This window comes from Microcebus murinus, chromosome 19 (genome assembly GCF_040939455.1).
Source record: "Microcebus murinus isolate Inina chromosome 19, M.murinus_Inina_mat1.0, whole genome shotgun sequence".
In the NCBI taxonomy this organism is placed as follows: domain Eukaryota; kingdom Metazoa; phylum Chordata; class Mammalia; order Primates; family Cheirogaleidae; genus Microcebus; species Microcebus murinus.
The window spans coordinates 167245-192616 of record NC_134122.1 but is presented as its reverse complement, the minus strand read 5'-3'; the positions used below and the strand labels follow the sequence as shown (position 1 = coordinate 192616).

The following is a 25372-nucleotide window of genomic DNA, read 5'->3' as shown; positions in this document are numbered from 1 at the left end:
CTGAGGCGGGGGCCGCGATTGTCTGCGCCTGCGCGAGGCGCCGCTCCCCCTCTCCCGCACGCCGACAGCGGGCGCCGGGCCTTTGTCTAAGGCTGTTCGCCTCCTAGGCGGCCGTGGCCGGGTTTTTTCCTGTCCAGCCGTGGGTCCCGGGCGGGCTTCTCCTTCGGAGTCCGCACCGCTGGTGGGGCTCCCATTTACCGTCCTGCGGCTTCCTCCCCAGCCGGCGCCCCTCCGCAAACTGGGCACTGGAACCAGCGTAGGCTGCCAGGTCGCTGGCAGCCGGGTGGCGGAACTCGCCGAGGCTCCTCGGGGAAGAAGCTACACCCGCGGGAGCTGGAAGGGCCTCCAGACCCCGGGCCGTTGTTGTTCTGTACCATTGCAAGGGGAGCTGTAAAATGAGCTTTTCTAACGTGGGTTCCTGCCGAGTATTTTTCCAGCCTCCCCCTCCCCCTGCCACACAGGAGAGCCTCTGTTTAGCCAGCGCTTGGCAGTCGGTAGGTAGGTTGTACTGTAGGGAGGAGTGCAAAATCATGATGGTTGTCTCGGAGAAAGCGGTTGCATCTTTGCAAAACTATATACCTGCTGTGATTTGTGTTTTCTTTTCTACTGAAGTAATGAAGTTGTAAGTTCACACTGGCACATTCGCAGGGCTGTGCAGATTCTTTGCACTTTATTTCATAGGTGAATAAGTGCTTTTTAGCTTTCTTTGTATATTGAGTTGCTTTTGAATTGCTTCCCATATTTTTATTTCATACAAACTGAACAATTGTGGCCCCTCTATTTTATTTATAAAGGTTCAGTGTATCTTTGCCTGCCTACATCAATCTGCAAGGGAGTTGCAGAAAAGCCTCATGTTCATCGAGCCGTGAGTCACAACCAATTTCTAAGCTGTTATAACAAAAAAGTGTTTGCTTTTTTTCACAAGTAACTTTAAAAGTGTAGTTTAGAAAGAAAACATTTTCAATAAAAAGACACTACATTAATCCTGGATGCTTGCAAATCCTGAAATATATTCCTCCTTTAGTATTACACAATTCTGTGTCATATACACAGCTTACCTTTAAAATTTGTCACATACCACTTTGCCTTTACTTTTATGTATCATTCCCCCTGACTTCCTTACTGCAGGTGTGGGCAAGAAAACTTTTCCTTTAAAACTTTTCAACAGCGGGCATAAAATTCTGCAGCTGAGGTCTTGAAGAATGCAGATGGGTACAGTATGTGTTGGAACTCACAGTGTGTATTGACTAACCTAGTTCCTTTTTTGCTTTTTTTGGTATTGTCTTGTTAAAAGTGACTCCCAGGTGCCAACTCTCTTTGTTAAGGGTGGGGCTGCAAGGGGGATAGGAAGAATAGGTCTAGATTATTTAATAGTCATCGGTAAAGTTAGAAAGCTTTCTTCATGTAATTTTTGGCAAAACACTGCCTATCTATGCATCTCTCGATACAAAAAGATTAATGAGTCGCTTTTGTTGGTGGAAATTACCAGCTATGTAAGTCATATGTGGTTATTTGTGGCCCTCTGATTGGCATGGGTCTTTGGAACCTCACAATGCCCACATGTAGATGTGGGGCTAATGACCTTTGAGTGCTCAGCCTTTTACTTCTGACTTCCTGACGACTTTGGCACAATGATGGAGTCAGATCTCATTAAGTGTGATTCTTCATGATATACTTAGCCACAAAAGTGTATTCCATGCCAGTTGTAAATATCTTTAGGTCAGCATTTCATTGTATTTGATGGGGAGAACACAAAAATGATAGCCTGCAAATCATTCAGATGAATTGTTGTACCAGATAATCTTTTGTGGTTAACATGATAATATTGTCTTATTTAAAACCACAAATGAATTTCAGGAGACGAAACCAGACAGAGGGTCAAGTTTACAGATGACCGTGTCTGCAAGAGTCACCTTCTGGACTGCTGCCCTCATGACATCCTGGCTGGGACGGTAGGTGCATTTTGGGAGACTTCATGGAACACTCCAACATGGGTGGCATGTAGGCAGTGAAGGTTTTTTAGGTTGAACCTGTCTTCCTTTAATAGGCAAAAATCTCTGATGCCCTTCAGATTATAGATTTTGATGGTTTGGTGAGATTTTATATTACGAATGAATTTCATTGGTATAAAATTCTGTCTGTAACGTTGTCAGATTTTTGTAAAGTTGTTTATATTGAGATATCACAACTAAGTAATGCAAGTCTAACATAGCTATAGCAAAAAGTATGCTTTAGGTCAGCCTGTAGTTCTTTGAAGATTCTGAGTGAGTTTGCTGATTTCAAGGTGAATGTTACCAAGACTTTTGATCAAGCAAGGTACATTCTCTTCCCCAAATTCTTTGATTTTTTTTTTTTTTTTTGAGACAGAGTCTCGCTTTGTTGCCCAGGCTAGCATGAGTGCTGCAGTATCAATCTAGCTCACAGCAACCTCAGACTCCTGGGTTCAAGCAATCCAATCCTGTCACAGCCTCCCCAGCAGCTGGAACTACAGGCATGCGCCACCATGCCCGGCTAATTTTTTCTATATCTATTAGTTGGCCAATTAATTTCTTTGTATTTATAGTAGAGATAGGGTCTTGCTCTTGCTCAGGCTGGTTTCGAACTCCTAACCTGGAGCAATCTGCCCGCCTCAGCCTCCCAGAGTTCTAGGATTATAGGCGTGAGCCACCACGCCCGGCCAAATTCTTTGATTTTTAAAAAATAAGTTGGGGATAACATTTGTTTTGTAGTTTTGTGTTATGTTACTCTTTCAAGAAATAACATACTATCCAGTGAATATAGACCTGTAAAATTTTAAGTCCATTTCAGATAAACAAAACAGATAAAAGGCTACTTTTGTGAAATGTGCATTTATTCAAGATTAAATAGAATTCAAGAAGATGAAAGTGTGGAGGATTATCTGCAGTGATTGAGCCACCTGGAGAAATAGAGTCATGAAGATTGCCACCATTTTAAGATGTTACAGCTACTTCACAGGACATGAAAACTGTGCACTCATTTTAAGGGTGAAATGTCCATGGGCTAGGGAACATTTTCTTCATGATTAATCATTGCTTTTATTTTATTATTTTTATTTTATTTTTTTAATTTTATTTTGAGACAGAGTCTCACTCTGTTGCCCGGGCTAGAGTGCCATGGCGTCAGCCTAGCTCACAGCAACCTCAAACTCCTGGGCTCAAGCGATCCTACTGCCTCAAGTCTCCCAAGTAGCTGGGACTACAGGCATGCGCCACCATGCTCAGCTAATTTTTTGTGTATATGTATTTTAGTTGGTCAATTAATTTCTTTCTATTTTTAGTAGAGACGGGGTCTCTCACTCAGGCTGGTTTCCAACTCCTAAGCTTGAGCAATCCGCCCGCCTCGGCCTCTCAGAGTGCTAGGATTACAGGCGTGAGCCACCACGCCCGGCCTCATTGCTTTTATTATTACCATTGAGGGGACATCTTCTGGAAAGCCACTCAGATGTCTTAAATCTCAAGCTGGCTTTTTTGACAGGAAATACAAAATGAATGCCAAACCTTGTGCCACGGCTCCTTGGGGTGTTGCTTGCTATTTGACCTGGTGTAGGAAAATTGTTTACTGTAGATTGTTGTGAGTATGGCAATCAATGTGGATTAATGACTTCCTCTAGTCAAAAGCAGCTTAGCTGTAGGGGAGTTGGGTATAATGCACAACCTGGAATGTTTGGTAAATCCTTAGTGGAAGAAGTCAGAGGGAGCTGACTGTAGTGACAATTTCAGCCATGTTTTCCTTGGTCAGAGCCCTGTGTAGCATTGTTCTGGAACAGGGGTGAGAAGAAGAATCAGAATGAGGGCATTTTCTACAAGTGTTTATTGTTAGGTATAGATTGGACACCTGCTCTGTGCCAGGCACTAGGGGTACTGTGTCAGTAATAGTCTTTTTTATAGTTGGGGAAGAACATGGATGATAAATAAGTAGATGAGTAGATAATGAGCTATTTCTGATGCGTTTTGGAATCTCATTGTCCACACGTATATGTGGAGCTAATGGCCTTATGGTGCTCAGCCTTTTACTCCTTGACGACTTTGGCACAATGATGGAGTTCTTTCATTCAGATCAGTTTGTTTCATTCAGGTCTGCTCAAATGTTTTCCTGTACCTCAGGGACATACAGAGACCTGAATGGTGAGAAAAACGTGTGAAGTTTGGGGAACCAGTGCTGTGAATGAAGGAGAGAGCAGAGGGATAAGAAATGCTGTTGGCATGTCGACTGGTGTGGATGAGGGGAGAGGAAGGCTGAGGCTCTGGAATCAAATGAGTAATGAGAAACTGTAAACTGAACAGGATCACTCCAGTGTTTGGGATTGGGCCTGGGCAGCACAGCAAAGAGACTTTTGAGAAGAAGCAGGCTGAAAGCGAGGAGGAAACTGAGGAGACCCATGTGCATGTGAAGAAAGTGCTTTGCAAAGGTGTGAATGAACAGATGTCAGAGGCTACTGAAGGTCAGTTAGGATAAGGATTGGAAATAAAAGTTGAGCCTTGTGATCATGGGATACCCAGAGGTGAGGGATAGTTGAATTGATAGTTCTGTGAAGTTTGTGTTTTGTGATAAATTGAAATAGAATGAGTATAGTTCTTTATGATATAGCAGAATGATAAAAGTAGTTGTAATCCTCAGCCTGCTAAGGGCTTCTCCAGGTCCAGCTTTTTGCTCAAACCATTTCCTGTCATGAGTAGGGAGTGGGTCAAGGAGGAATGGAAGTGATCATTTTATTGAGGCTTAAGAGAAAAGGTAGGGTTTTGTTTATTTTTGAGAGGCTCTTGCTCTGTTCCCTGGGCTAGAATGCAGTGGTGTCATCATAGCTCACTGCAGCCTCAAACTTCTGGGCACAAGCAGTCCTACTTAGCCTCCCAAAGAGCTGTGACTACAGTGGGCGCCACCAGGCCTGGGCTAAATTTATTTTTTTTGGCAGAGACAGCAGTCTTACTATGCTGCTCAGACTGGCCTCAAGCAATCCTCCTGCCTAGGCCTCCCAAAGTGCTAGGACTACAGGCGTGAACTATTGCACCTGGCCGAAAATATAGTGTTGGTTAGTAAATTTGGAACAGTAAGGTAGCAACTGGAGGGAAGGTAGTGTAATTTGTCTCAGTAGAAAAGCTTTGTTTTCTGGAGGTTCTGGAATCTTTAGTGCCCTTCCCTTTGCAGTGTTAGAGCACTGGAGGTTAGAGTAGAGAACACGTGTGTTTGTTCAGTAAAAATGGTCTGACATTGGATTTAACAGCCACTTGGAATATTCTGCTTGGTGTTAGGCTGCCAGGGAAGTGGCCAGTACTTCCCTGCCTCCTCAGAAAAGCGGAAAATGTACATCCAAAGAGGGTAACCTTGGAACCCAAGTTTGTCCCTAGTTTGCTTCATCAGTGACTATTTTGAGAGCTCTCTTGTCAAAGGATATAGTGGTGAATTTTGTTTCATGTGAGGTTTCCTAATGTTAAAACTATTGGCAGTTGAAGTTTTTATAACGGAAATCAATTTGTACTTAGATTTTGTTATACTTAAGGTATTAGTGCTTACTTCCTTTGGTGGTAGTTTTTTCTTTGAACTGAGCTTTCATTATTTTAAAGCTGCACTCAACCAACTGCTGGGCCGCAGGCTGGTACTGGTCCATGGCTTGTTAGGACCCATGGCCTGTTAGGAACTGAGCTGCACAGCAGGAGTTGAGCAGCGGGTGAGTGATTTTAGTTGCAACTTTGGCTTTTAGAACCACTATTGCCCTACCTCTAGATCTCCCATGTAACCAACATAACATGAGCTACGTCTGACTTCAGAGTAAGAATAATGAAGGCGAAAAGCCAACATTTTGTCAAAATGAAGACCTCTGTGCTAGGCAGACTAGTTGTCTCCGTAGCCCAATGTTGGCTTTGTTGCTGGTGATACTGCAGGAAAATTTTATTTTATTTTATTTTTTTTTTTTTTTGAGACAGAGTCTCACTTTGTTGCCCAGGCTAGAGTGAGTGCCGTGGCGTCAGCCTGGCTCACAGCAACCTCAATCTCCGGGGCTCAGCGATCCTACTGCCTCAGCCTCCCGAGTAGCTGGGACTACAGGCATGCGCCACCATGCCCGGCTAATTTTTTGTATATATATTTTTAGTTGGTCAATTAATTTATTTCTATTTTTGGTAGAGACGGGGTCTCGCTCAGGCTGGTTTCGAACTCCTGACCTTGAGCAATCCGCCCGCCTCGGCCTCCCAAAGTGCTAGGATTACAGGCGTGAGCCACCACGCCCGGCCTGCAGGATATTTTTTTAGTGAGCATGGCTCGTGCTTTCTGTGAGACTGTCTCAAGAGTCGGTCACTGTAAGCCTGGTTTGTTTGCATTGTTAAGAACTTTATAACCCATGAAGTTTTTGAAATAGTTTTGCATATAGTTGTAGTTGGAGCCTATAGGAGTTCTGGACTTATCATTCTTTTTCTTTCTTTTTTTTTTTCTTTACTAATTATATAGATATACTTTTGTCTGATTGGGGATGTCTCCTGGTTGGGGTGTTGGGTTTTCTTAACATGCACTCCATAACTTGGCATCATGATCCTCAGCATACAAACTTCCCTGTTGCTCTGTATATGGCCGGAGTTGGAGATGTCTTCACAGAGTCCTGTACTCAGGCTTTAGATGAAAAATATGCGCTGTTGTCTAATTGTATTACTTGTGTGGCTAGAACACATAATAGCACATCTAGCTCGGCTGGGTGCAGTGGCTCACGCCTGTAATCCTAGCACTCTGGGAGGCTGAGGTAGGTGGATAGCTCGAGGTTAGGAGTTCGAAACCAGCCTGAGCAAGAACGAGACCCCGTCTCTACTATAAATAGAAAGAAATTAATTGGCCAACTAATATATATAGAAAAAATTAGCCGGGCATGGTGGCACACGCCTGTAGTCCCAGCTACTCGGGAGGCTGAGGCAGTAGGATTGCTTGAGCCCAGTAGTTTGGAGGTTGCTGTGAGCTAGGCTGACGCCACTGCACTCACTGTAGCCTGGGCAACAAAGCGAGACTCTATCTTAAGAAAAAAAAAAAAAAAAGCACATCAAGCTAATCTTACTGGTACACAGATCCTTTTTTTTTTAAGCCTTTTATTTTATTTATTTATTTATTTTGAGACAGAGTCTCGCTTTGTTGCCCAGGCTGGAGTGAGTGCCGTGGTGTCACAGCAACCTCAGATTCCTGGGCTCAAGCAATCCTACTACCTCAGCCTCCTGAGTAGCTGGGGGACTACAGGCATGCGCCACCATGCCCGCCTAATTTTTTGTATATATATTTTTAGTTGGTCAATTAATTTCTTTCTATTTTTAGTAGAGACAGGGTCTCGCTCTTGCTCAGGCTGGTTTCGAACTCCAGCAATCTGCCCGCCTTGGCCTCCCAGAGTGCTAGGATTACAGGTGTGAGCCACCTCGCCTGGCCTGATTTAAAAAACTGGTTTGTCAAATCACATACACGAGCAGATAGATACACAACTACCAAAGTGGCCCTGTAATAGGCACCAGTGGGATGTTGACCACATAGTACCTGAAAAATACAGCTAAAAAAGAGGAGTCTGTTGAGTATTTAACTTCAGATTCCTATTTGACTCCTTGTTGAATGACTTTAAGTTAGCATATTGTGAGTGAGAGGTAGAGTCCCAAGTATAATAGCTGATGCCTCGGGGCTCCATTTAAAAACAAAAACCAAAACCATTTCCCCTTCTGCAGAAGGGAAGCCTATCCTATTTTTTTTTTTCCTTTGTGAAAACAGAAGCCAAGTATCTCTTCCCAAATGGTTCAGCTTTCCCAGTCAAGAAGTATGTGGTCACCTCGGTATTGTGCTTGTTGAGGAATACTGTTACGACAACATCCACTTCATGAAAGCCTTTCAGAAGATTGTGGCTCTCTTTTATAAAGCTGATGTTCTAAGTAAAGAAACGACATTGAAATGGTTTAAAGAAGCACATGTTGCTAAATGCAAAAGCATTTTTCTTGACCAGATGAAGAAATTTGTTGAGTGGTTACAAAATGCAGAAGAAGAATGAATCGGAAGGTGAAGAAAATTAGAAGAGATCATTTTGTTTTAGTAGAGACTTCTGTTTCTCAAATGGGGCAACTGAGTGGTCCAATTATATGTCCACGGTCATTTGCCAGGTTAGGACAATGTTAGGAGAACTCATCTGGTTCTGAATCAGCCTTTTCTGCTTTGTTCCCTTTGATATACAAAGAGCTACACAAAGCAAAGTGTTAGGTTGTATTGTAATTGCCAAAACCCAGTTTCTGCCTACTCTTTCTTTTTCTTGTCATTGCATCAGGCATTGAACATCTTGGATAGTCAAGATTGCAAGAAGGAATGCCTGGAAATTCGCTGAATTGATGCTATTTCTGGCCCTTTCCTTGCCAATCTCCCCCAGGCCCTCATGTTACCATTTACTGAATGTATAAACTGATGCATAAATAAAACTGGCAAAAGCTAATTAATGTAATTTTCATGATTACAGTCCCATTATCTCTGGGCCTAAAAGAGATACAAACCTTTAATTGTTAAATGTATTAGTTCCAAGTAGAAAATAATCGTGATAGTAAAAGAGAAGGCTTCTCAGCCATATCCTGCTTCTTTTTTTTTTTTTTTTTTTTTTTGAGACAGAGTCTCGCTTTGTTGCCCAGGCTAGAATGAGTGCCACAGTGTCAGCCTAGCTCACAGCAACCTCAAACTCCTGAGCTCAAGCAATCCTGCTGCCTCAGCCTTCCAAGTAGCTGGGACTACAGGCATGCGCCACCATCCCCCGCTAATATTTTGTATTTTTAGTTGTTTGGCTAATATCTTTCTATTTATAGTGGAGACGGGGTCTCGCTCTTGCTCAGGCTGGTTTCAAACTCCTGACCTCAAAAAGTCCGCCCGCCTCGGCCTTTCAGAGTGCTAGGATTATAGGCGTGAGCCACCGCGCCCGGCCTATATCCTGCTTCTTAATTTTCTTGTTATAGTTTTAATATTGAAAAAATAGTGTTTAAGCTGGGTGTGGTGGCATGTGTCTGTAGTCCCAGCTACTTTGGAGGCTGAGGCAGGAGGATCACTTGAGCCCTGGAGTTGGAGGTTGCAGTGAGCTGTGATTGTCCCACTGCATTCTAGCCTCGACAACAGAGCGAGACCCTGTTTCAAAACAAACAAAAATATTTATTTGGTAATAGTTGAAATACCAAGTCATGTTACATGCTTTCTGTGATGGGTAGGTGTTCATGTGTAAATTGTTTGTTTCTTTCCGCCAGCGCATGGATTTAGGAGAATGTACCAAAATCCACGACTTGGCCCTCCGAGCAGATTATGAGATTGCAAGTAAAGAAAGAGACCTGTTTTTTGAATTGGATGTAAGTTGTATTCAATAATGATTAATGTCTACTGCAAAGAACCAAATATTGAACTAATAAGAATAACGTAACATAAGTCACTAAGCAAAATAATGAAATGGATACTTGTACTATCACTCTTGCTGAAAGCTGGAACATGGCAAATTCCATTTTATATCTGTTTACCACCCCATCACTATCCCAGTGTTATATGTATCATTCACTTCTAAAAATATTTTTATTACGTATTTTTATTATTCCTTGGATAATGTTCATTCTTGTTTTTGAGATTTATAAAAATGACTTCATAGTCTTTAAAACTTGATTTTTTTGTTCAATATGTTTCTATTTACCCATGTTTTTGAGTATTGTTTGTTTTCATTGCTGCTTGAATATTTCTCAAACTATCTTTATTTGTAGACATTTGGAATGATTCCAGTTTCTTTGCTATTGCAAACAATATTATGAATATTTTTTAATACCTTCTTGGTCATGTGTATAAGGATTTATCTAGGGTATAATCCTAGGGGAGGATTTGCTGGCTTGTGGGGGTGCCCATGTTCATCTTTGTAAGATAATTCTGTAATGTTGCTGTTTTTCTCGTTTCTCATTTGATAAGTAGCTGTATCAGTTATACCCCCAATAACAGTGCAAATACTCTGCCAGCACTTCGTATTATCAGACTATTTAATTTTCAAGATTTAGTGGTTATAAAATGGCATGTCGCTCACGCCTGTAATCCTAGCACTCTGGGAGGCCAAGGCGGGTGGATTGCTCGAGGTCAGGAGTTCAAAACCAGCCTGAGCAAGAGCAAGACCCCGTCTATACTATAAACAGAAAAATTAATTGGCCAACTAATAAATACAGAAAAAAACTAGCCGAGCATGGTGGCACATGCTTGTAGTCCCAGCTACTCACAAGGCTGAGGCAGCAGGATTGCTTGAGCCCAGGAGTTTGAGGTTGCCGTGAGCTAGGCTGATGCCACAGCACTCACTCTAGCCTGGACAACAAAACGAGACTCTGTCTCAAAAAAAAACAAAACAAAAAAAACAAAAGAATATTTCAGAAACAGAACTATGTTCTTGTTGCTTCACAGTAGGAGACGTGTTGATTAGTGGGCCCAGGAATTGGAACCAGTTGACCTATTTTTTTAAATTTATTAATTTTTATTTTTTGTTTATATCTTATTTTTTGAAAGATGTGTCATCCTTGCTCAGGGGCCAATGCTAGTCTTCTCTATGTTGTTTCAGTTTTTAGCATATGTGCTGCTGAAGCAAGCACGTGACCTATTTATTGTAAATGTCCCTGTCAGCACTTGGCCTAATGCTTTAATTAGCAGTTGAAGATTATGGCCTAGATCAATTATTTCTTTAGGATTGCAGTGTCTGTTACTAATTTTTAAAATAAGTAGAGCATTCATGTGTTTTCAATTTAAAAGATGCAAGAGGTATGTTGTGAAAATCTCCCTCTAGTTCTGTTTATCAGCCATCTGGTTGCCTCCAGAAGTAAACCAGTTGTTTCTTCTGTTTCCTTTAGAATTTTTTTTTTTTTGGAGACAGTCTCACTCTGTTGCCTAGGCTAGAGTGCCATGACATCAGCCTAGCTCACAGCAACCTCAAACTCCTGGGCTCAAGCAATCCTACTGCCTCCGCTGTAGCTGGGAGTACCACCACGCCCAGCTAATATTTTCTATTTTTAGTAGAGACAGTGTCTCACTTTTGCTCAGGCTGGTCTCTAACTCCTGACCTCAAGCAATCCTCCTGCCTCAGCCTGCCAAGGTGCTGGGATTACAGGTGTGAGCCACCATGCCCTGCCTTTTGTTCGTTTTGTGACTACATAGTATTTCCGAGAATGAGTATCTGTGTTATATGACCAGTCCCCCATTGATGGTCATGGTGCTGCATTGCACACTGGCATGTTAGGGGTATATCTGGAAAAGATTTCCAGAAGTAGAACTGTTGGGTCAGAAAGGTGTGTATATTTGTCATTTTAGTAGATAGTACCAAAGTACTCTACAGAGGAGCAAATGCTCCTATCATCAGTGTACGGGAGCCACTTCTTTTTTTTTTTTTTCTTCTTTTTTTGATATGGGTCTTTCTCTTTTGCTGGGGTAGAATGCATTGGCATCATCATAGCTCACTGTAGCCTCGAACTCCTGGGTTCAAGCGATCCTCCTGCCTCAGCCTCTAGCATAGCTGGGACTATAGGTGTGTGCCACCACACCTGGCTAATTTTTCTATTTTTTGTAGAGATGGGATCTCACTATTGTCCAGGCTGGTCTCGAACTCCTTGGCTGAAGAAGTTTTCCTGCCTCGGCCTCCCAAAGTGTTAGGATTACAAGGCAGTTCCCATTTTTACGTGTCTTTGTTAACATAGCAAGTTACCAGACATTTGGGTCTCTTATATACCTCCAGTCACAGAGGTATAAAAAGGTATTTCTTTGTCAACTTGAGCTTAAGAGTGATACTTGTGGGACATTTCCCCCACATTTTCTTGGTTTATGATGTTTTGTTAGATTTTCAGAACAATCCCCATCAACTTATTTCCAGACTGTCTTTAATAGACCAAATAAGACTGGTTTTGATTCTACCTAGTTTTTCTGTCTTACAAGTATATGGTATAATAGTTATGTTTTTCTAGGTGAGATATCCTGGGTTAGAGAGTTTGAGTTCCTCTGCAGGGGTTTCAAGGCATGTGGAACACTCAGTACAGCATAGGGCACCTGTTGCTGTGACAGTTCTGACTGATAGAAGGTGGTTTTACCCTCTTCTGTTGCTCTATAAACTGGGCTGGTGCTGATGGCCTCAGTTGTTAGTAATAAGTGCAGGGGCTTTGGAGCCAACTATTACTTAGCAGTTTGATGGGTGTATTTCAGTTTCACCATGTGTGAAAGAGAGGCTCTGAGAGTCCCTCTGCAAAAGTTTTATCTGAAATTGAGAGAAACACTTTGAAGGGAGGGAGGGGGCACTGGAACAGAGAGAGCCACCTTTTAAAGAACTTGGGCAGCTAAAAGACCTTTTCATGGTTTGCTTGTTCTATGTTACGAAGTTTGTCGTTTAGTTTTTAGGTTATCAGACATCTGAATCCATGGCCAATTTGGATTCTGCTTAAGGTGCAGGTAATTAATTTTATTGGTAAATGCGTTGCCGGGTTGTCAGATGTTTGTTCCCCGTTTGACCCTGATGAGTGGATCCTTGGGTCTGTCTCAGGTGTGTGATTTCTCTGCTTGGGGAGAGAATAGAGGACCACTGCACGGGTGAACCTGGTACATCTCAGTCTGGTCTGTCGTCTCAGGTGAGCACAGATGGCACAGACCCTCACCAGCTTACTGGCACTTCCATCCTGGTGAGCTCCAGCCAGCTCTCCCTCCTTCCAGGAAGTACAGTATACGCAGTGTATGTGTGAACAAATGTGTATGAGCAAACACATGGCAGATCATTTGTTTTCTTGATTCTTGGATTTTAATGTAGTGAAATGTTTTACCAGAGAACATTTGATTGACTAGCAAGAGAAAATCTTGAATTACAAAATAATAGAGTAATACCTGGGAGTTGTCCTCCATGAATGAGGATAGTATAGCACTTCTGCAGCTTTCTGGGAGCCTTGGCACCATCACAGGAGCCTAAGTATGAATTTATTTGAAGAAGATGTTTAAGATTGTTGGAAGGTATCATAACCCTCTCCAGTGTCGCTGTGACCCGTTCCAGTTGCACTGATCTTTGTGAAGCACTTTCTTACAGCTGTGCCCTACTCTCTCCTGTCTGTTTTAGGACAGGGGGTATAGATTATCACTTCTTGGTCAATTGTCCTAACTTTCATCTGGCTTATCTCCACTCAGAGTTTTCTTTTCTCTATTTTTTGGTAATAGAACATGCTGTCGAAACCTGTCATAACTGCTAAATGCACTGTCATATTTGACATCATGCTGACATTAGCAAGCTGACTTATGGTATAACTTGGGTGTTTCTTATTTGAAAAGTGATGTCCTGTTTGTGTGTTTTTCTGAAATTACACTGGCTTTTGTTTAGTTATAGCACATTAACTTGAGCATATGTGACGGCTTACTCCTCATTAGTTTATGGTTGTTTCCTACCAACTCTTTTCAATGCAATTTGATTTCTAGAGTTTCTTTTCTTTTTCTTTTTTTTTTTTAATCTCTTTGGGTAAATAGTAACCAGTTTTTATAGTAACCAATTTTTCTGCTACTTTAGATAATAGGCAAATGTCTAAATGTATTCACAGCTCTCAGTAATACTTATTCTGTTGTTTTGTTTTTAAGTTGAAAGGAGGGACTCTACCCTCAGAGCATGAGGGGATAGTATTTATGTGGCTCACAGAGACCAGTGAGTACACCGTGTGTATCTCCCACAGCTCCAGAAGAGGCCTCTAGCATTCGGGTCAGCTTTCTGTAACCCTCAGAGAACTCTATTGATTATGACCATGTGTTCTCATTTTCCTCAAAACTTCTTGGTAATGTTGTTGAGGGTTGGAGGTCCTTTTATAAATTTTGGAAGTAAACAAGTAAATTAGATGAGCTTCTGAACAAACATTTGGTTTAACAAATCTCCTTAATTTAATGAAGTGATGAATGTGTTAGCTGCAGTGTAGTTTAAGATCTTCCATTGAACCTGCAGGCTTTAAGAAACCAACCCAGGAGTGTATTTCCTGTCAAACAAATGAGCACTGAGATGTACACATAAATGATTATAGCTCTGCTTTTCCTGTGCTAGGCAATGGATCACTTGGAGTCCTTTATTGCAGAATGTGATCGGAGAACCGAGCTTGCCAAGAAACGGCTGGCTGAAACACAGGAGGAGATCAGTGCGGAAGTTTCTGCAAAGGTATGCCTGGTGGCTTCAGTGTAAATCGCTATATGCAAATGATGGGTTGTCGGCAGCTATTAACTCACCAGCAGTACTGATTGTGTAACTGTAGGGTAGATAGTGCTCTCTGCCTTACCCTAGGAAGGACTGAAGACTGTCACCAGGCACCTGTGTGTCAGTGAACTCACCCCCTTAGGAGTTGCTGCCTCTGTCATTATTATTTTTTTCCTGTCTGTTTTTTTACCCTCTATCTATGTTGTTTAGACTTTGTTTTTTTTTTTTTTTTTTTTTTTTTGAGACAGAGTCTCACTTTGTCGCCCAGGCTAGAGTGAGTGCCGTGGTGTCTGCCTAGCTCACAGCAACCTCCATCTCCTGGGCTCAAGCAATCCTGCTGCCTCAGCCTCCCAAGCAGCTGGGATTACAGGCATGCACCACCATGCCCGGCTAATTTTTTCTATATGTATTAGTTGGCCAATTAATTTCTTTCTATTTATAGTAGAGACGGGGTCTCACTCTTGCTCAGGCTGGTTTCGAACTCCTGACCTCGAGCGATCCGCCCGCCTCGGCCTACCAGAGAGCTAGGATTACAGGCGTGAGCCACCACGCCCGGCCTAGACTTTGTTTAACATTGCCACATACAGCAGGAAACAAAAAAAATTTAGTGGGAAATGATCAAACCATGGTGTAGCCATATCATGGAATGAAGAAGGAGGTAGATCTGTATGTATAATAATTAGCCTGGGTGTCAGCTGCATCTTTCTTCTGTGTCTCCTTTAGTGGAACTGAGTCCATTGTTTTTTCTTTTCTTTTTTTTTTTTGTTTTTTTTTTGTTTTTTGAGACAGAGTCTCACTTTGTTGCCCAGGCTAGAGTGAGTGCCGTGGCGTCAGCCTAGCTCACAGCAACCTCAAACTCCTGTGCTCAAGCAATCCTGCTGCCTCAGCCTCCTGAGTAGCTGGGACTACGGGCATGCGCCACCATGCCCAGCTAATTTTTTTTTTCTATATATATTAGTGGGCCAATTAATTTCTTTCTATTTTTGGTAGAGACGGGGTCTCCCTCTTGCTCAGGCTGGTTTCGAACTCCTGACCTCGAGCAGTCCGCCTGCCTCAGCCTCCCAGAGTGCTAGGATTACAGGCATGAGCCACCACGCCTGGCCCCATTGTTTTTTCTATTCAATGTTGAATAGAAAGCATTTCTTAAGATATATGTAATTGCTAATTGGACCAAAAGTGCTATTTTGTTTCTAAAGGTAAATCTCATTAATTAGGTGTTTTGTTTATAGCACAAGTTTGTGTGTATGTGTTTTTTTTTGGTTTTTTTTTTGAGACAGTCTAACTCTGTTGCCTGGGCTAGAGTGCTATGGTATCAGCCTAGCTCACAGCAACCTCAAACTCCTGGGCTCAAGTGATCCTCCTTCCTCAGCCTCCCAAGTAGCAGCTGGGATTATAGACGTGAGCCATGGCACCTGGCCAAGTTTGTGTTTTTAAACCTAGACATTACCCATACTCAGAAGATTGAACTGTTGTACAAAACACACAAAAAAAGCCTGGAAAATGACCACATATAATCCTTGGAACATTTGAAGTGACAGAGATGCTTCATTGAAATACAGCAAACAGGATTCAGTGTCAGAATCTAAGTGGTGGCAATAAGGATGCATGTGTGGGTCTTTATCTGTTCTGTTTACTGTTAGTAGGACAAACTGCAAATGCAGCAGGGGAAACACTTGTTTCCTTTGCATTGAGACTCTTGTTTTTAGATGTCTACTTACTGGTTTCTTTCTCTCTCCTTTCAGGCAGAAAAAGTACATGAGTTGAACGAAGAAATAGGAAAACTCCTTGCTAAAGCTGAGCAGCTAGGGGCTGAAGGAAATGTGGATGAATCCCAGAAGATTCTCATGGAAGTGGAAAAAGTTCGTGCAAAGAAAAAGGAAGCAGAGGTTGGTGAGAAATGTCTTAGAGAAAGGAGAATCTTAGTAATTTGAGTTGGCTATTTTGACTAATTTTAAACCATGCCTGCATTTTATTAAAAACATTAATAAACTTTATTTTTTTAAGCAGTTTTAGGTACATGGCAAAACTGAAAGTACAGAGATTTCCCATGTATTTATTCCTTTCCTTGTACAGCCTCCCGCATTATCAGCTTCCCCCCCCCCCCAGGGGTATATGTGTTACAATCAGTGGATCTACCCTGACGCTTCAGTATTGCCCACAGTGCACAATTTACATGGGGATTCACTCTTGGGTGCTGTCTTTTCTGTTGGTTTGGAAACATGTATCCACCATTGTGGTATTATGCAGAATAGTTTCACTGCCCCTAAAATTCCTCTGTGCTCTACCTTTTTATCCCTCCTTTCCCTAACCCCTGGTAACCACTGATCTTTTTTCTATAGCTTTGCCTTTTCAAGATTATCATATGGTTAGAATCATACTATACAGTTAACTCTTTTTTTTTTTTTAAGTTAAAAATTCCTTAATTTTTTATTCCTGGTACCACTACCACAATTTACAGGGCAGTATATCTGATGTAATGAAAAGAAAAAGACAAAGCTACAACAGATAAAAGACCTCAGGAATGTACATCTAATTGACACTACATTGCATTAATCAATAGCTGCACTTTTTGCAAACTGTGGCTATGACAGTCCTGAACAAGAAGGGTTTCCTGTTTAAGCTGCAGTAACTTTTCTGACTGGATCATCGTTCCTTCTGTGGCAGATTTTTACAGTTCCTCTAATGCATTTGGGATGACTGTCTCAAAGTAACCTGCAGCTTTCCTGACAACTCCTCGCTCTCTCTCCTGCTAAGAACTGTAGCCCTTTTTTGCTGTTTTTAGAACCTTCTGCTACCATATCCACTAATTCCACCACCAGATCTATAACCACCACTATATGGACTGCCCGAGCTTCTTCCACCAAAACTGCCCCCTTTCATGGGTCCATAATTTGATTGCTGTTGTCCACTATAATTTCCAAAATCATTATAGTTCCCACCACCACCATAGTTACCTCTAAAATTTCCTCCTTCATAGTAACCATCATATCCTCCTCCACCACCGCCATATCCACCACCTTGGTTTCCATATCCTGGTCCACCACCATAGCCCCCTCTACTACTATAACTAGGACCACCGCCATAGTTGCCACCATCACCTCCAAATCCATTGTATCCACCATCACCTCCTCCATAACTAGCTCTGCTGCCACCACCTCCACCACCATAGCCTCCTCTACTACTATAACCAGGACCTCCGCCATAGTTGCCACCATCACCTCCAAATCCATTGTATCCACCGTCACCTCCTCCGTAACTACCTCTGCTGCACCACCTCTACCACCATAGCCCCCTGCACTACTGTAACCAGGACCTCCTCCATAGTTGCCACCATCACCTCCAAATCCATTGTATCCACCATCACCTCCTCCATAACTAGCTCTGCTGCCACCACCTCCACCACCATAGCCTCCTCTACTACTATAACCAGGACCTCCGCCATAGTTGCCACCATCACCTCCAAATCCATTGTATCCACCGTCACCTCCTCCGTAACTACCTCTGCTGCACCACCTCTACCACCATAGCCCCCTGCACTACTGTAACCAGGACCTCCTCCATAGTTGCCACCATCACCTCCAAATCCATTGTATCCACCATCACCTCCTCCATAACTAGCTTTGCTGCCACCACCTCCACCACCACAGCCCCCTCTACTAATATAACCAGGACCTCCGCCATAGTTGCCACCATCACCTCCAAATCCATTGTATCCACCATCACCACCTCCATAACTAGCTCTGCTGCACCACCTCCACCACCATAGCCTCCTCTACTACTATAACCAGGACCTCCGCCATAGTTGCCACCATCACCTCCAAATCCATTGTATCCACCGTCACCTCCTCCGTAACTACCTCTGCTGCACCACTTCTACCACCATAGCCCCCTGCACTACTGTAACCAGGACCTCCTCCATAGTTGCCACCATCACCTCCAAATCCATTGTATCCACCATCACCTCCTCCATAACTAGCTCTGCTGCCACCACCTCCACCACCACAGCCCCCTCTACTAATATAACCAGGACCTCCGCCATAGTTGCCACCATCACCTCCAAATCCATTGTATCCACCATCACCACCTCCATAACTAGCTCTGCTGCACCACCTCCACTACCATAGCCTCCTCTACTACTATAACCAGGACCTCCGCCATAGTTGCCACCATCACCTCCAAATCCATTGTATCCACCGTCACCTCCTCCGTAACTACCTCTGCTGTACCACCTCCACCACCATAGCCCCCTCTACTACTATAACCAGGACCACCTCCATAGTTGCCACCATCACCTCCAAATCCATTGTATCCACCATCACCTCCTCCATAACTAGCTCTGCTGCCACCACCTCCACCACCACAGCCCCCTCTACTAATATAACCAGGACCTCCGCCATAGTTGCCACCATCACCTCCAAATCCATTGTATCCACCGTCACCTCTTACATAACTAGCTCTGCTGTCACCACCTCCACCACCACAGCCCCCTCTACTACTATAACCAGGACCTCTGCCATAGTTGCCACCATCACCTCCAAATCCACTGTATCCACCATCACCTCTTCCGTAACCTCTGCTGCCACCACCACCACAGCCCCCTTTTCCACAAAGTTTCCACCACAGCCAAAATTACCTCCACCACCTCCAAAGTTTCCTCCACGACCCATAAAGTTGCCAGATCCACCTCCCCGTGATCCAGCAGACTGCATCTCTTGTTTAGAAAGGGCCTTTTTCACTTCACAATTATGCCCGTTAATAGTGTGGTATTTCTTTTTCTTTCTTTTTTTTTTTTTGAGACAGAGTCTCACTTTGTTGCCCAGGCTAGAGTGAGTGCTGTGGCGTCAGCCTGGCTCACAGCAACCTCAATCTCCTGGGCTCAGCGATCCTACTGCCTCAGCCTCCCGAGTAGCTGGGACTACAGGCATGCACCACCATGCCCGCCTAATTTTTTGTATATATATTTTTAGTTGGTCAATTAATTTCTTTCTATTTTTGGTAGAGACGGGGTCTCGTTCAGGCTGGTTTCGAACTCCTGACCTTGAGCAATCCGCCTGCCTCGGCCTCCCAAAGTGCTAGGATTACAGGTGTGAGCCACCGTGCCCGGCCAATAGTGTGGTATTTCTGAACAACAATTTTATCAACAGTATCATGATCATCGAAAGTTACAAAAGCAAATCCTCTCTTTTTTCCACTCTGCCTGTCTTCCATAACTTCTATGGTTTCAATCTTGCCATATTTTTCAAAGTAGTCTCTCAAATTATATTCTTCTGTATCTTCTTTAATACCACCAACCAAAATTTTCTTCACTGTTTAGATGGGCTCCAGGCTTTACAGAATTCTCTCTAGAAACAAGTCTCTTTGGTTCCACAACACGCCCATCAGCCTTGTGTGGTCGAGCACACATTGCTGCATCCACCTCTTCAACACAAGAGTAAGCCACAAAACCAAAGCCCCTGGAACATTTTGTTTGGGGGTCTCTCATTACCACACAATCTGTGAGTGTGCCCCATTTCTCAAAATGTTCTCTTAAGCTATCATCTGTAGTTTCAAAGCTCAGACCACCAATAAACAGTTTTCTCAACTGCTCTGGTTCCTTTGGATCATGGCCCTCCATTTTGAGACTGGACTCGCCTCTTCCAACTCGAGTTCAATATCTCTTTTTTTTTTTTTTTTTTTTGAGACAGAGTCTCACTCTGTTGCCCCAGCTAGAGTGCTGTGGCATCAGCCTAGCTCACAGCAACCTCAAACTCCTGGGCTCAAGCGATCCTTCTGTCTCAGCCTCCCAAGTAGCTGGGACTACAGGCATGCGCCACCATGCCCAGCTAATTTTTTTTTTTTAATTATTAAAAATTTTAGGCTGGGCGCGGTGGCTCACGCCTGTAATTCCAGCACTCTGGGAGGCCGAGGCGGGCGGATTGCTAGAGGTCAGGAGTTCAAAACCAGCCTGAGCGAGACCCCGTCTCTACCATAAAAATAGAAAGAAATTAATTGGCCAACTAATATATATAATATAAAAATCAGCCGGGCATGGTGGTGCATGCCTGTAGTCCCAGCTACTCGGGAGGCTGAGGCAGGAGGATCGCTTGAGCCCAGGAGTTTGAGGTTGCTGTGAGCTAGGCTGACGCCACGGCACTCACTCTAGCCTAGGCAAGAAAGCGAGACTCTGTCTCAAAAAAAAAAAAAAAAAAAATTTATAACATTTTTTTCTATTTAGGAGAAATCAAAATTATGGTTCCAGCTAATTTTTTCTATGTATTTTTTTTTTTTTTGAGACAGAGTCTCACTTTGTTGTCCAGGCTAGAGTGAGTGCCGTGGCGTCAGCCTAGCTCACAGCAACCTCAAACTCCTGGGCTTGAGTGATCCTTCTGCCTCAGCCTCCCGAGTAGCTGGGACTACAGGCATGCGCCACCATGCCCGGCTAATTTTTTACATATATATATCAGTTGGCCAATTAATTTCTTTCTATTTATAGTAGAGACGGGGTCTCGCTCTTGCTCAGGCTGGTTTTGAACTCCTGACCTTGAGCAATCCGCCCGCCTCGGCCTCCCAAGAGCTAGGATTACAGGCGTGAGCCACAGCGCCCGGCCTCTATGTATTTTTAGTCGTCCAATTAATTTCTTTCTATTTATAGTAGAGATGGGGTCTCACTCTTGCTCAGGCTGGTTTCAAACTCTTGACCTCGAGCAATCTGCCTGCCTCGGCCTCCCAGAGTGCTAGGATTACAGGTGTGAGCCACCACGCCCGGCGATAAATGACTATTGAAGTGCGTTTCTTAATCTGGATCTTGAAAGGAGTATTTTAACTTTAGCGCAAGTGCCAGTACCTGTGATCCTGGTTTCATTGCTTTTATGCTTGGTGTATTTGCCATGAGGCTGAGTGAGATGTTTACTATAGTTGGACTCAGGACTGCAGTGGTTTCCAGACAGAGTGTGTTTTCTTCTATTCTGTTGTACACAATATTTTCTTTTGAGAAAGTGTCTAATATATTTGTCTTTCCAAACATTAACTCTTGGGCTGCACTGGGATGCCATTTCCTAGACACTGGGACAGAGTCCCCATGGCTTGCTTTGATATTGTTGAAGATTTCTCCTTTCTGCTCAGGTACTTATATAAAGCTCTCATCATGCGGAAAAAGAGACCTACTGTCCCTACTGGTCTCTGAGAACAATCCTGCTTATCTGAGTATTTGGAATGTTCCTTGTTACTTTGATATCATGACTGTTACATCATTTCTTAAATAAACAATGATAATTGAATTGGTTACAAATATCCAAACCTTTGTGAACAATCCAGTTTTTAATATTTATTTTAAAATTCACCTCTGTCATTCCATCAAATATTTCCATTTTGAAGGTTGTATACATGGAGGCAGTTCTGTACACCTCATTTCCATCTCTGTTCCCTTTTTCCAGGAAGAATACAGAAATTCCATGCCTGCATCCAGTTTTCAACAGCAAAAGCTGCGTGTCTGTGAGGTCTGTTCAGCCTACCTTGGTCTCCATGACAACGACCGTCGTCTGGCAGACCACTTCGGGGGCAAGTTACACTTGGGGTTCATTCAGATCCGAGAGAAGCTTGATCAGTTAAGGGTATGTTAATGCATTGTGTTCTGGCGACCTGAGGAGTCTTGTGGTTGTCTTCACATTTCTTTAATTTTTTTTTCTTTTTGAGACAGAGTCTCACTCTGTTGCCTGGGCTAGAGTGCCAATGCGTCAGCCTAGCTCACAGCAACCTCAAACTCCTGGGCTTAAGCAATGCTCCTGCCTCAGCCTTCCAGGTAGCTGGGATTACAAGCATGCACCGTGCCCAGCTAATACTTTCTGTTTTTAGTTCTTTGGCTAATTTTCTTTCTATTTATAGTAGAGACGGAGTCTCACTCTTGCTCAGACTGGTCTCAAACTCCTGAGCTCAAGCAATCCTCCTGCCTCGGCCTCCCAGAGTGCTAGGATTATAGGCATGAGCCACCGCGCCCAGCCAAGGTTTTTTAAAATTAAAGAAATCTGGGCTGGGCATGGCGGCTCACACCTGTAATCATAGCACTCTGGGAGGCCGAGGCGTGCGGATCGCTCGAGGTAAGGAGTTTGAAACCAGCCTAAGTAAGAGCGAGACCCGTCTCTACTATAAATAGAAATAAATTAATTGACCAACTAATATATATAGAAAAAATTAGCCAGGCATGGTGGCACATGCCTGTAGTCCCAGCTACTTGGGAGGCTGAGGCAGGAGGATCGCTTGAGCCCCAGGAGTTTGGGGTTGCTGTGAGGTATGCTGACCACACGGCTCTCAACTCTAGCTTGGGCAACAAAGAGAGACTCTTTCTCAAAATAATAATAAAATAATAAAAAACCTTGTATTTCAAAATAATAATAAAATAATAAAAAACCTTGTATTCTGATCCTGTAAGAACTTGAGTTTATAGTGAAATACTCAGATTTCATCACTTGGGTTTACATAAGAGATCTCACAATCCAAAGGAGTCTTTGAAGTTTAGTCTGTAGCCCCTTGTTGACGGAAGACGACAGAGTCCATTCCCAGGGTACATACAGCTCTGTGTACCTCTGAAAGACGTTCTCTTTAGAGATAGGGAAAGATTGTGCATATGCTTAGGCTAGAAGGAAGATCACACGCCTTGGCCCCTGCCTTTGAGCTGCCTCAGAATGATAAGGTGGTGATGGGGTTTCCTGGTAGCACTGACCACCCTGGTCTACACAGTCCTCCTTCCTTTTTCAGAGCTCTTTGTTTTCCTGCATTGGGCTCTAAAAATTTAAAATCTTTCATACAGAATGTTAAGAAGGAAGGTTGTATATGTTTCAGATACTTTGAATTGTCCTCCTTCACATTGATGGAGAGTCCCCTGCTGCATATTAGGACCCCAGGGTAGGATGTTGGGCAATTAGTCAGCCTTCATTCTACACACCCTAAGCGTGGTGGAAGGACAGACACGTGGCACCTGACTGTGGACATCAAAGCTATAGTGACCAAGGCCGAGGGCCTTGTGTGCCCCAGGAAGGAGCCACTCGTTCAGGCAGCAGACGGCAGGACTCTGTACCCAAGGAGGGGGTGCCCATAGGTGATGTAAACCTGGGCCCAGGAGTGAGAGCTGGGGTAGCAGTGAGAATATTCTCAGCCATTGCTCTTAAAACATTTTGCTTCTATGTTCCCAAGAGAATTTTGTTGTGTTTTGACACAGGATCTTCCTCTATTGCCTGGGTGAGAGTGCAGTGGCATCATCATAGCTCACTACAATCTCACACCCTTGGGCTCAAGCAATCCTCCCATCTCAGCCTTCTGAGTGGCTAAGACTACAGGTGTGTACCACCACACCTGGCTAATTTTTGGAAAGACGGAGTCTCACTGTGTTAACCAGGCTGGTCTCAAATTCCTGGCCTCAAGTTATCCTCCCACCTCAGCCTCCCAAAGTGGTGAGATTATAGGTGTGGGCCACCATGCCTGGCCCCAAAGAGAATTTTGAAAAACAGTGTACTCTGCCATACTTTTTTTTTTTTTGAGACAGAGTCTCGCTTTGTTGACCAGGCTAGAGTGAGTGCCTTGGCATCAGCCTAGCTCATAGCAACCTCAATCTCCTGGGCTCAAGCAATCCTTTTGCCTCAGCCTCCCGAGTAGCTGGGACTATAGGCATGTGCCACCATGCCCAGCTAATTTTTTTTTATATATATATTAGTTGGTCAATTAATTTCTTTCTATTTTTAGTAGAGACGAGGTCTCGCTCAGGCTGGTTTCGAATTCTTGACCTCGAGCAATCTGCCTGCCTCGGCCTCCCAAAGTGCTAGGATTACAGGCGTGAGCCACTGTGCCCAGCTTTGCCATACATTTTTAAGTTGATGTTTTTCTTTGTGAGTCTATAGATATAAAAGATATAAAAGTATTTTATATATATATATACACACACACACAATAAAATATGAATAATAATTTTTTTATCTGCTATCATCCCCTTACAAATTTGCTTTTTAGGTGGAGGCAGGAGGAGTACTTGAAGCCAGGAATTTGAGACCAGCCTGGGCAACATAGTGAGACCCTGTGTGTATGAAAAATACAAAATTTAAGTGTGGTGGCTTATGCCTGTAGTCCCAGCTATTCGAGAGGCTGAGGCATGAGGATCATTCAAGCCCAAGAATTGGAGGTTACAGTGAACTATGATCATACCACTGCACTCCTGCCTGGGTAACAGAATAAGACCCCATCTCTAAAGAAAAAGATTTTGCTTTTTAGCTATTGGAAATGTTACATTGCTATCTCTCCTTTAAATTTATGTTCCGTATCACCCCCGAATTTTGTCCTAATGTACTGTTTTTTTATATCTGAAAGATTTTTATTAATTTGTATCTCTATTTCAGAAATGTAAATCCATTGAAATGTTTTTCCTATAACCTTAAGTACTAATTTGAACTAGAAAGCATGTTTTATCATTGTGATTATTATAAGCAGTTTACAGTTGATCAAAATAACAGATATGTTAGAAATTTTAATAAGTATTATGTTAACCACAAAACATAATTTGAAAGTTTATCTCTTAATGAGGAGGGCAGGAGTTCTGTGCCCTAATTACAAGGAGGGTTCACTCATAGTAATCCAAAATGTTTACACCTTAGTGGATAAAAATAAGGCTTTGCAAGGGGCGCAGTGTCTCACGCCTGTAATCCTAGCACTCTGGGAGGCTGAGGTGGGAGGATCGCTCAAGCTCAGGAGTTCGAGACCAGCCTGAGCAAGAGCGAGACCCTGTCTCTACTATAAATAGAAAGAAATTAGCTGGATAACTAAAAATATATAGAAAAAAAATTAGCCGGGCATGGTGGGGCCTGTGGAGGGTGTTGGTCTTTATTCCAGAGCCTTTTTTTTTTTTTGAGACAGAGTCTTGCTCTGTTGCCTGGGCTAGAGTGTCATTGCGTCAGCCTAGCTCACAGCAACCTCAAACTCCTGGGCTTAAGTGATCCTCCTGCCTCAGCCTCTGGAGTAGCTGGGGACTATATAGTTCTGTACTGCCATGCCTGACTAATTTTAAAAAAAAAATTTTTTTTTCTATTTTTAGTTGGCCAATTACCTTTTTTTTTTTTTTTTTTTTTTTAGTAGAGACGGGGTCTTGATCTTGCTCAGGCTGGTCTTGAACTCCTGAGCTCAAACGATCCACCCACCTCGGCCTCCCAGAGAGCTAGGATT

General features: G+C 43.1%; 1 protein-coding gene, 1 non-coding gene and 1 pseudogene across 6 annotated transcripts in view; 1 reads left to right on the top strand and 2 right to left on the bottom strand.

Annotated features, from left to right (window-relative positions):
• Positions 1-25372, top strand: part of LUC7L (LUC7 like) — a 37002-nt gene that overhangs the window by 242 nt on the left and 11388 nt on the right. For 3 of the 5 annotated variants that reach the window (XM_075994896.1, XM_012737771.3, XM_012737772.3), the window contains exons 2-6: positions 1858-1952; positions 9240-9338; positions 14048-14158; positions 15937-16080; positions 21607-21783. In XM_075994896.1, coding sequence (XP_075851011.1) covers positions 1858-1952; positions 9240-9338; positions 14048-14158; positions 15937-16080; positions 21607-21783 — 626 coding nt within the window. Of the gene's footprint in view, positions 1-794; positions 866-1857; positions 1953-9239; positions 9339-14047; positions 14159-15936; positions 16081-21606; positions 21784-25372 lie in introns of all 5 variants that reach the window. The other 2 variants (XM_075994898.1, XM_075994897.1) reach the window with 2 other exon arrangements.
• Positions 10489-10598, bottom strand: LOC142862479 (U6 spliceosomal RNA). The gene has a single exon (XR_012913571.1). It is a non-coding gene; the product is annotated as a U6 spliceosomal RNA (small nuclear RNA).
• Positions 16973-19810, bottom strand: LOC142862405 (heterogeneous nuclear ribonucleoprotein A3-like; annotated as a pseudogene).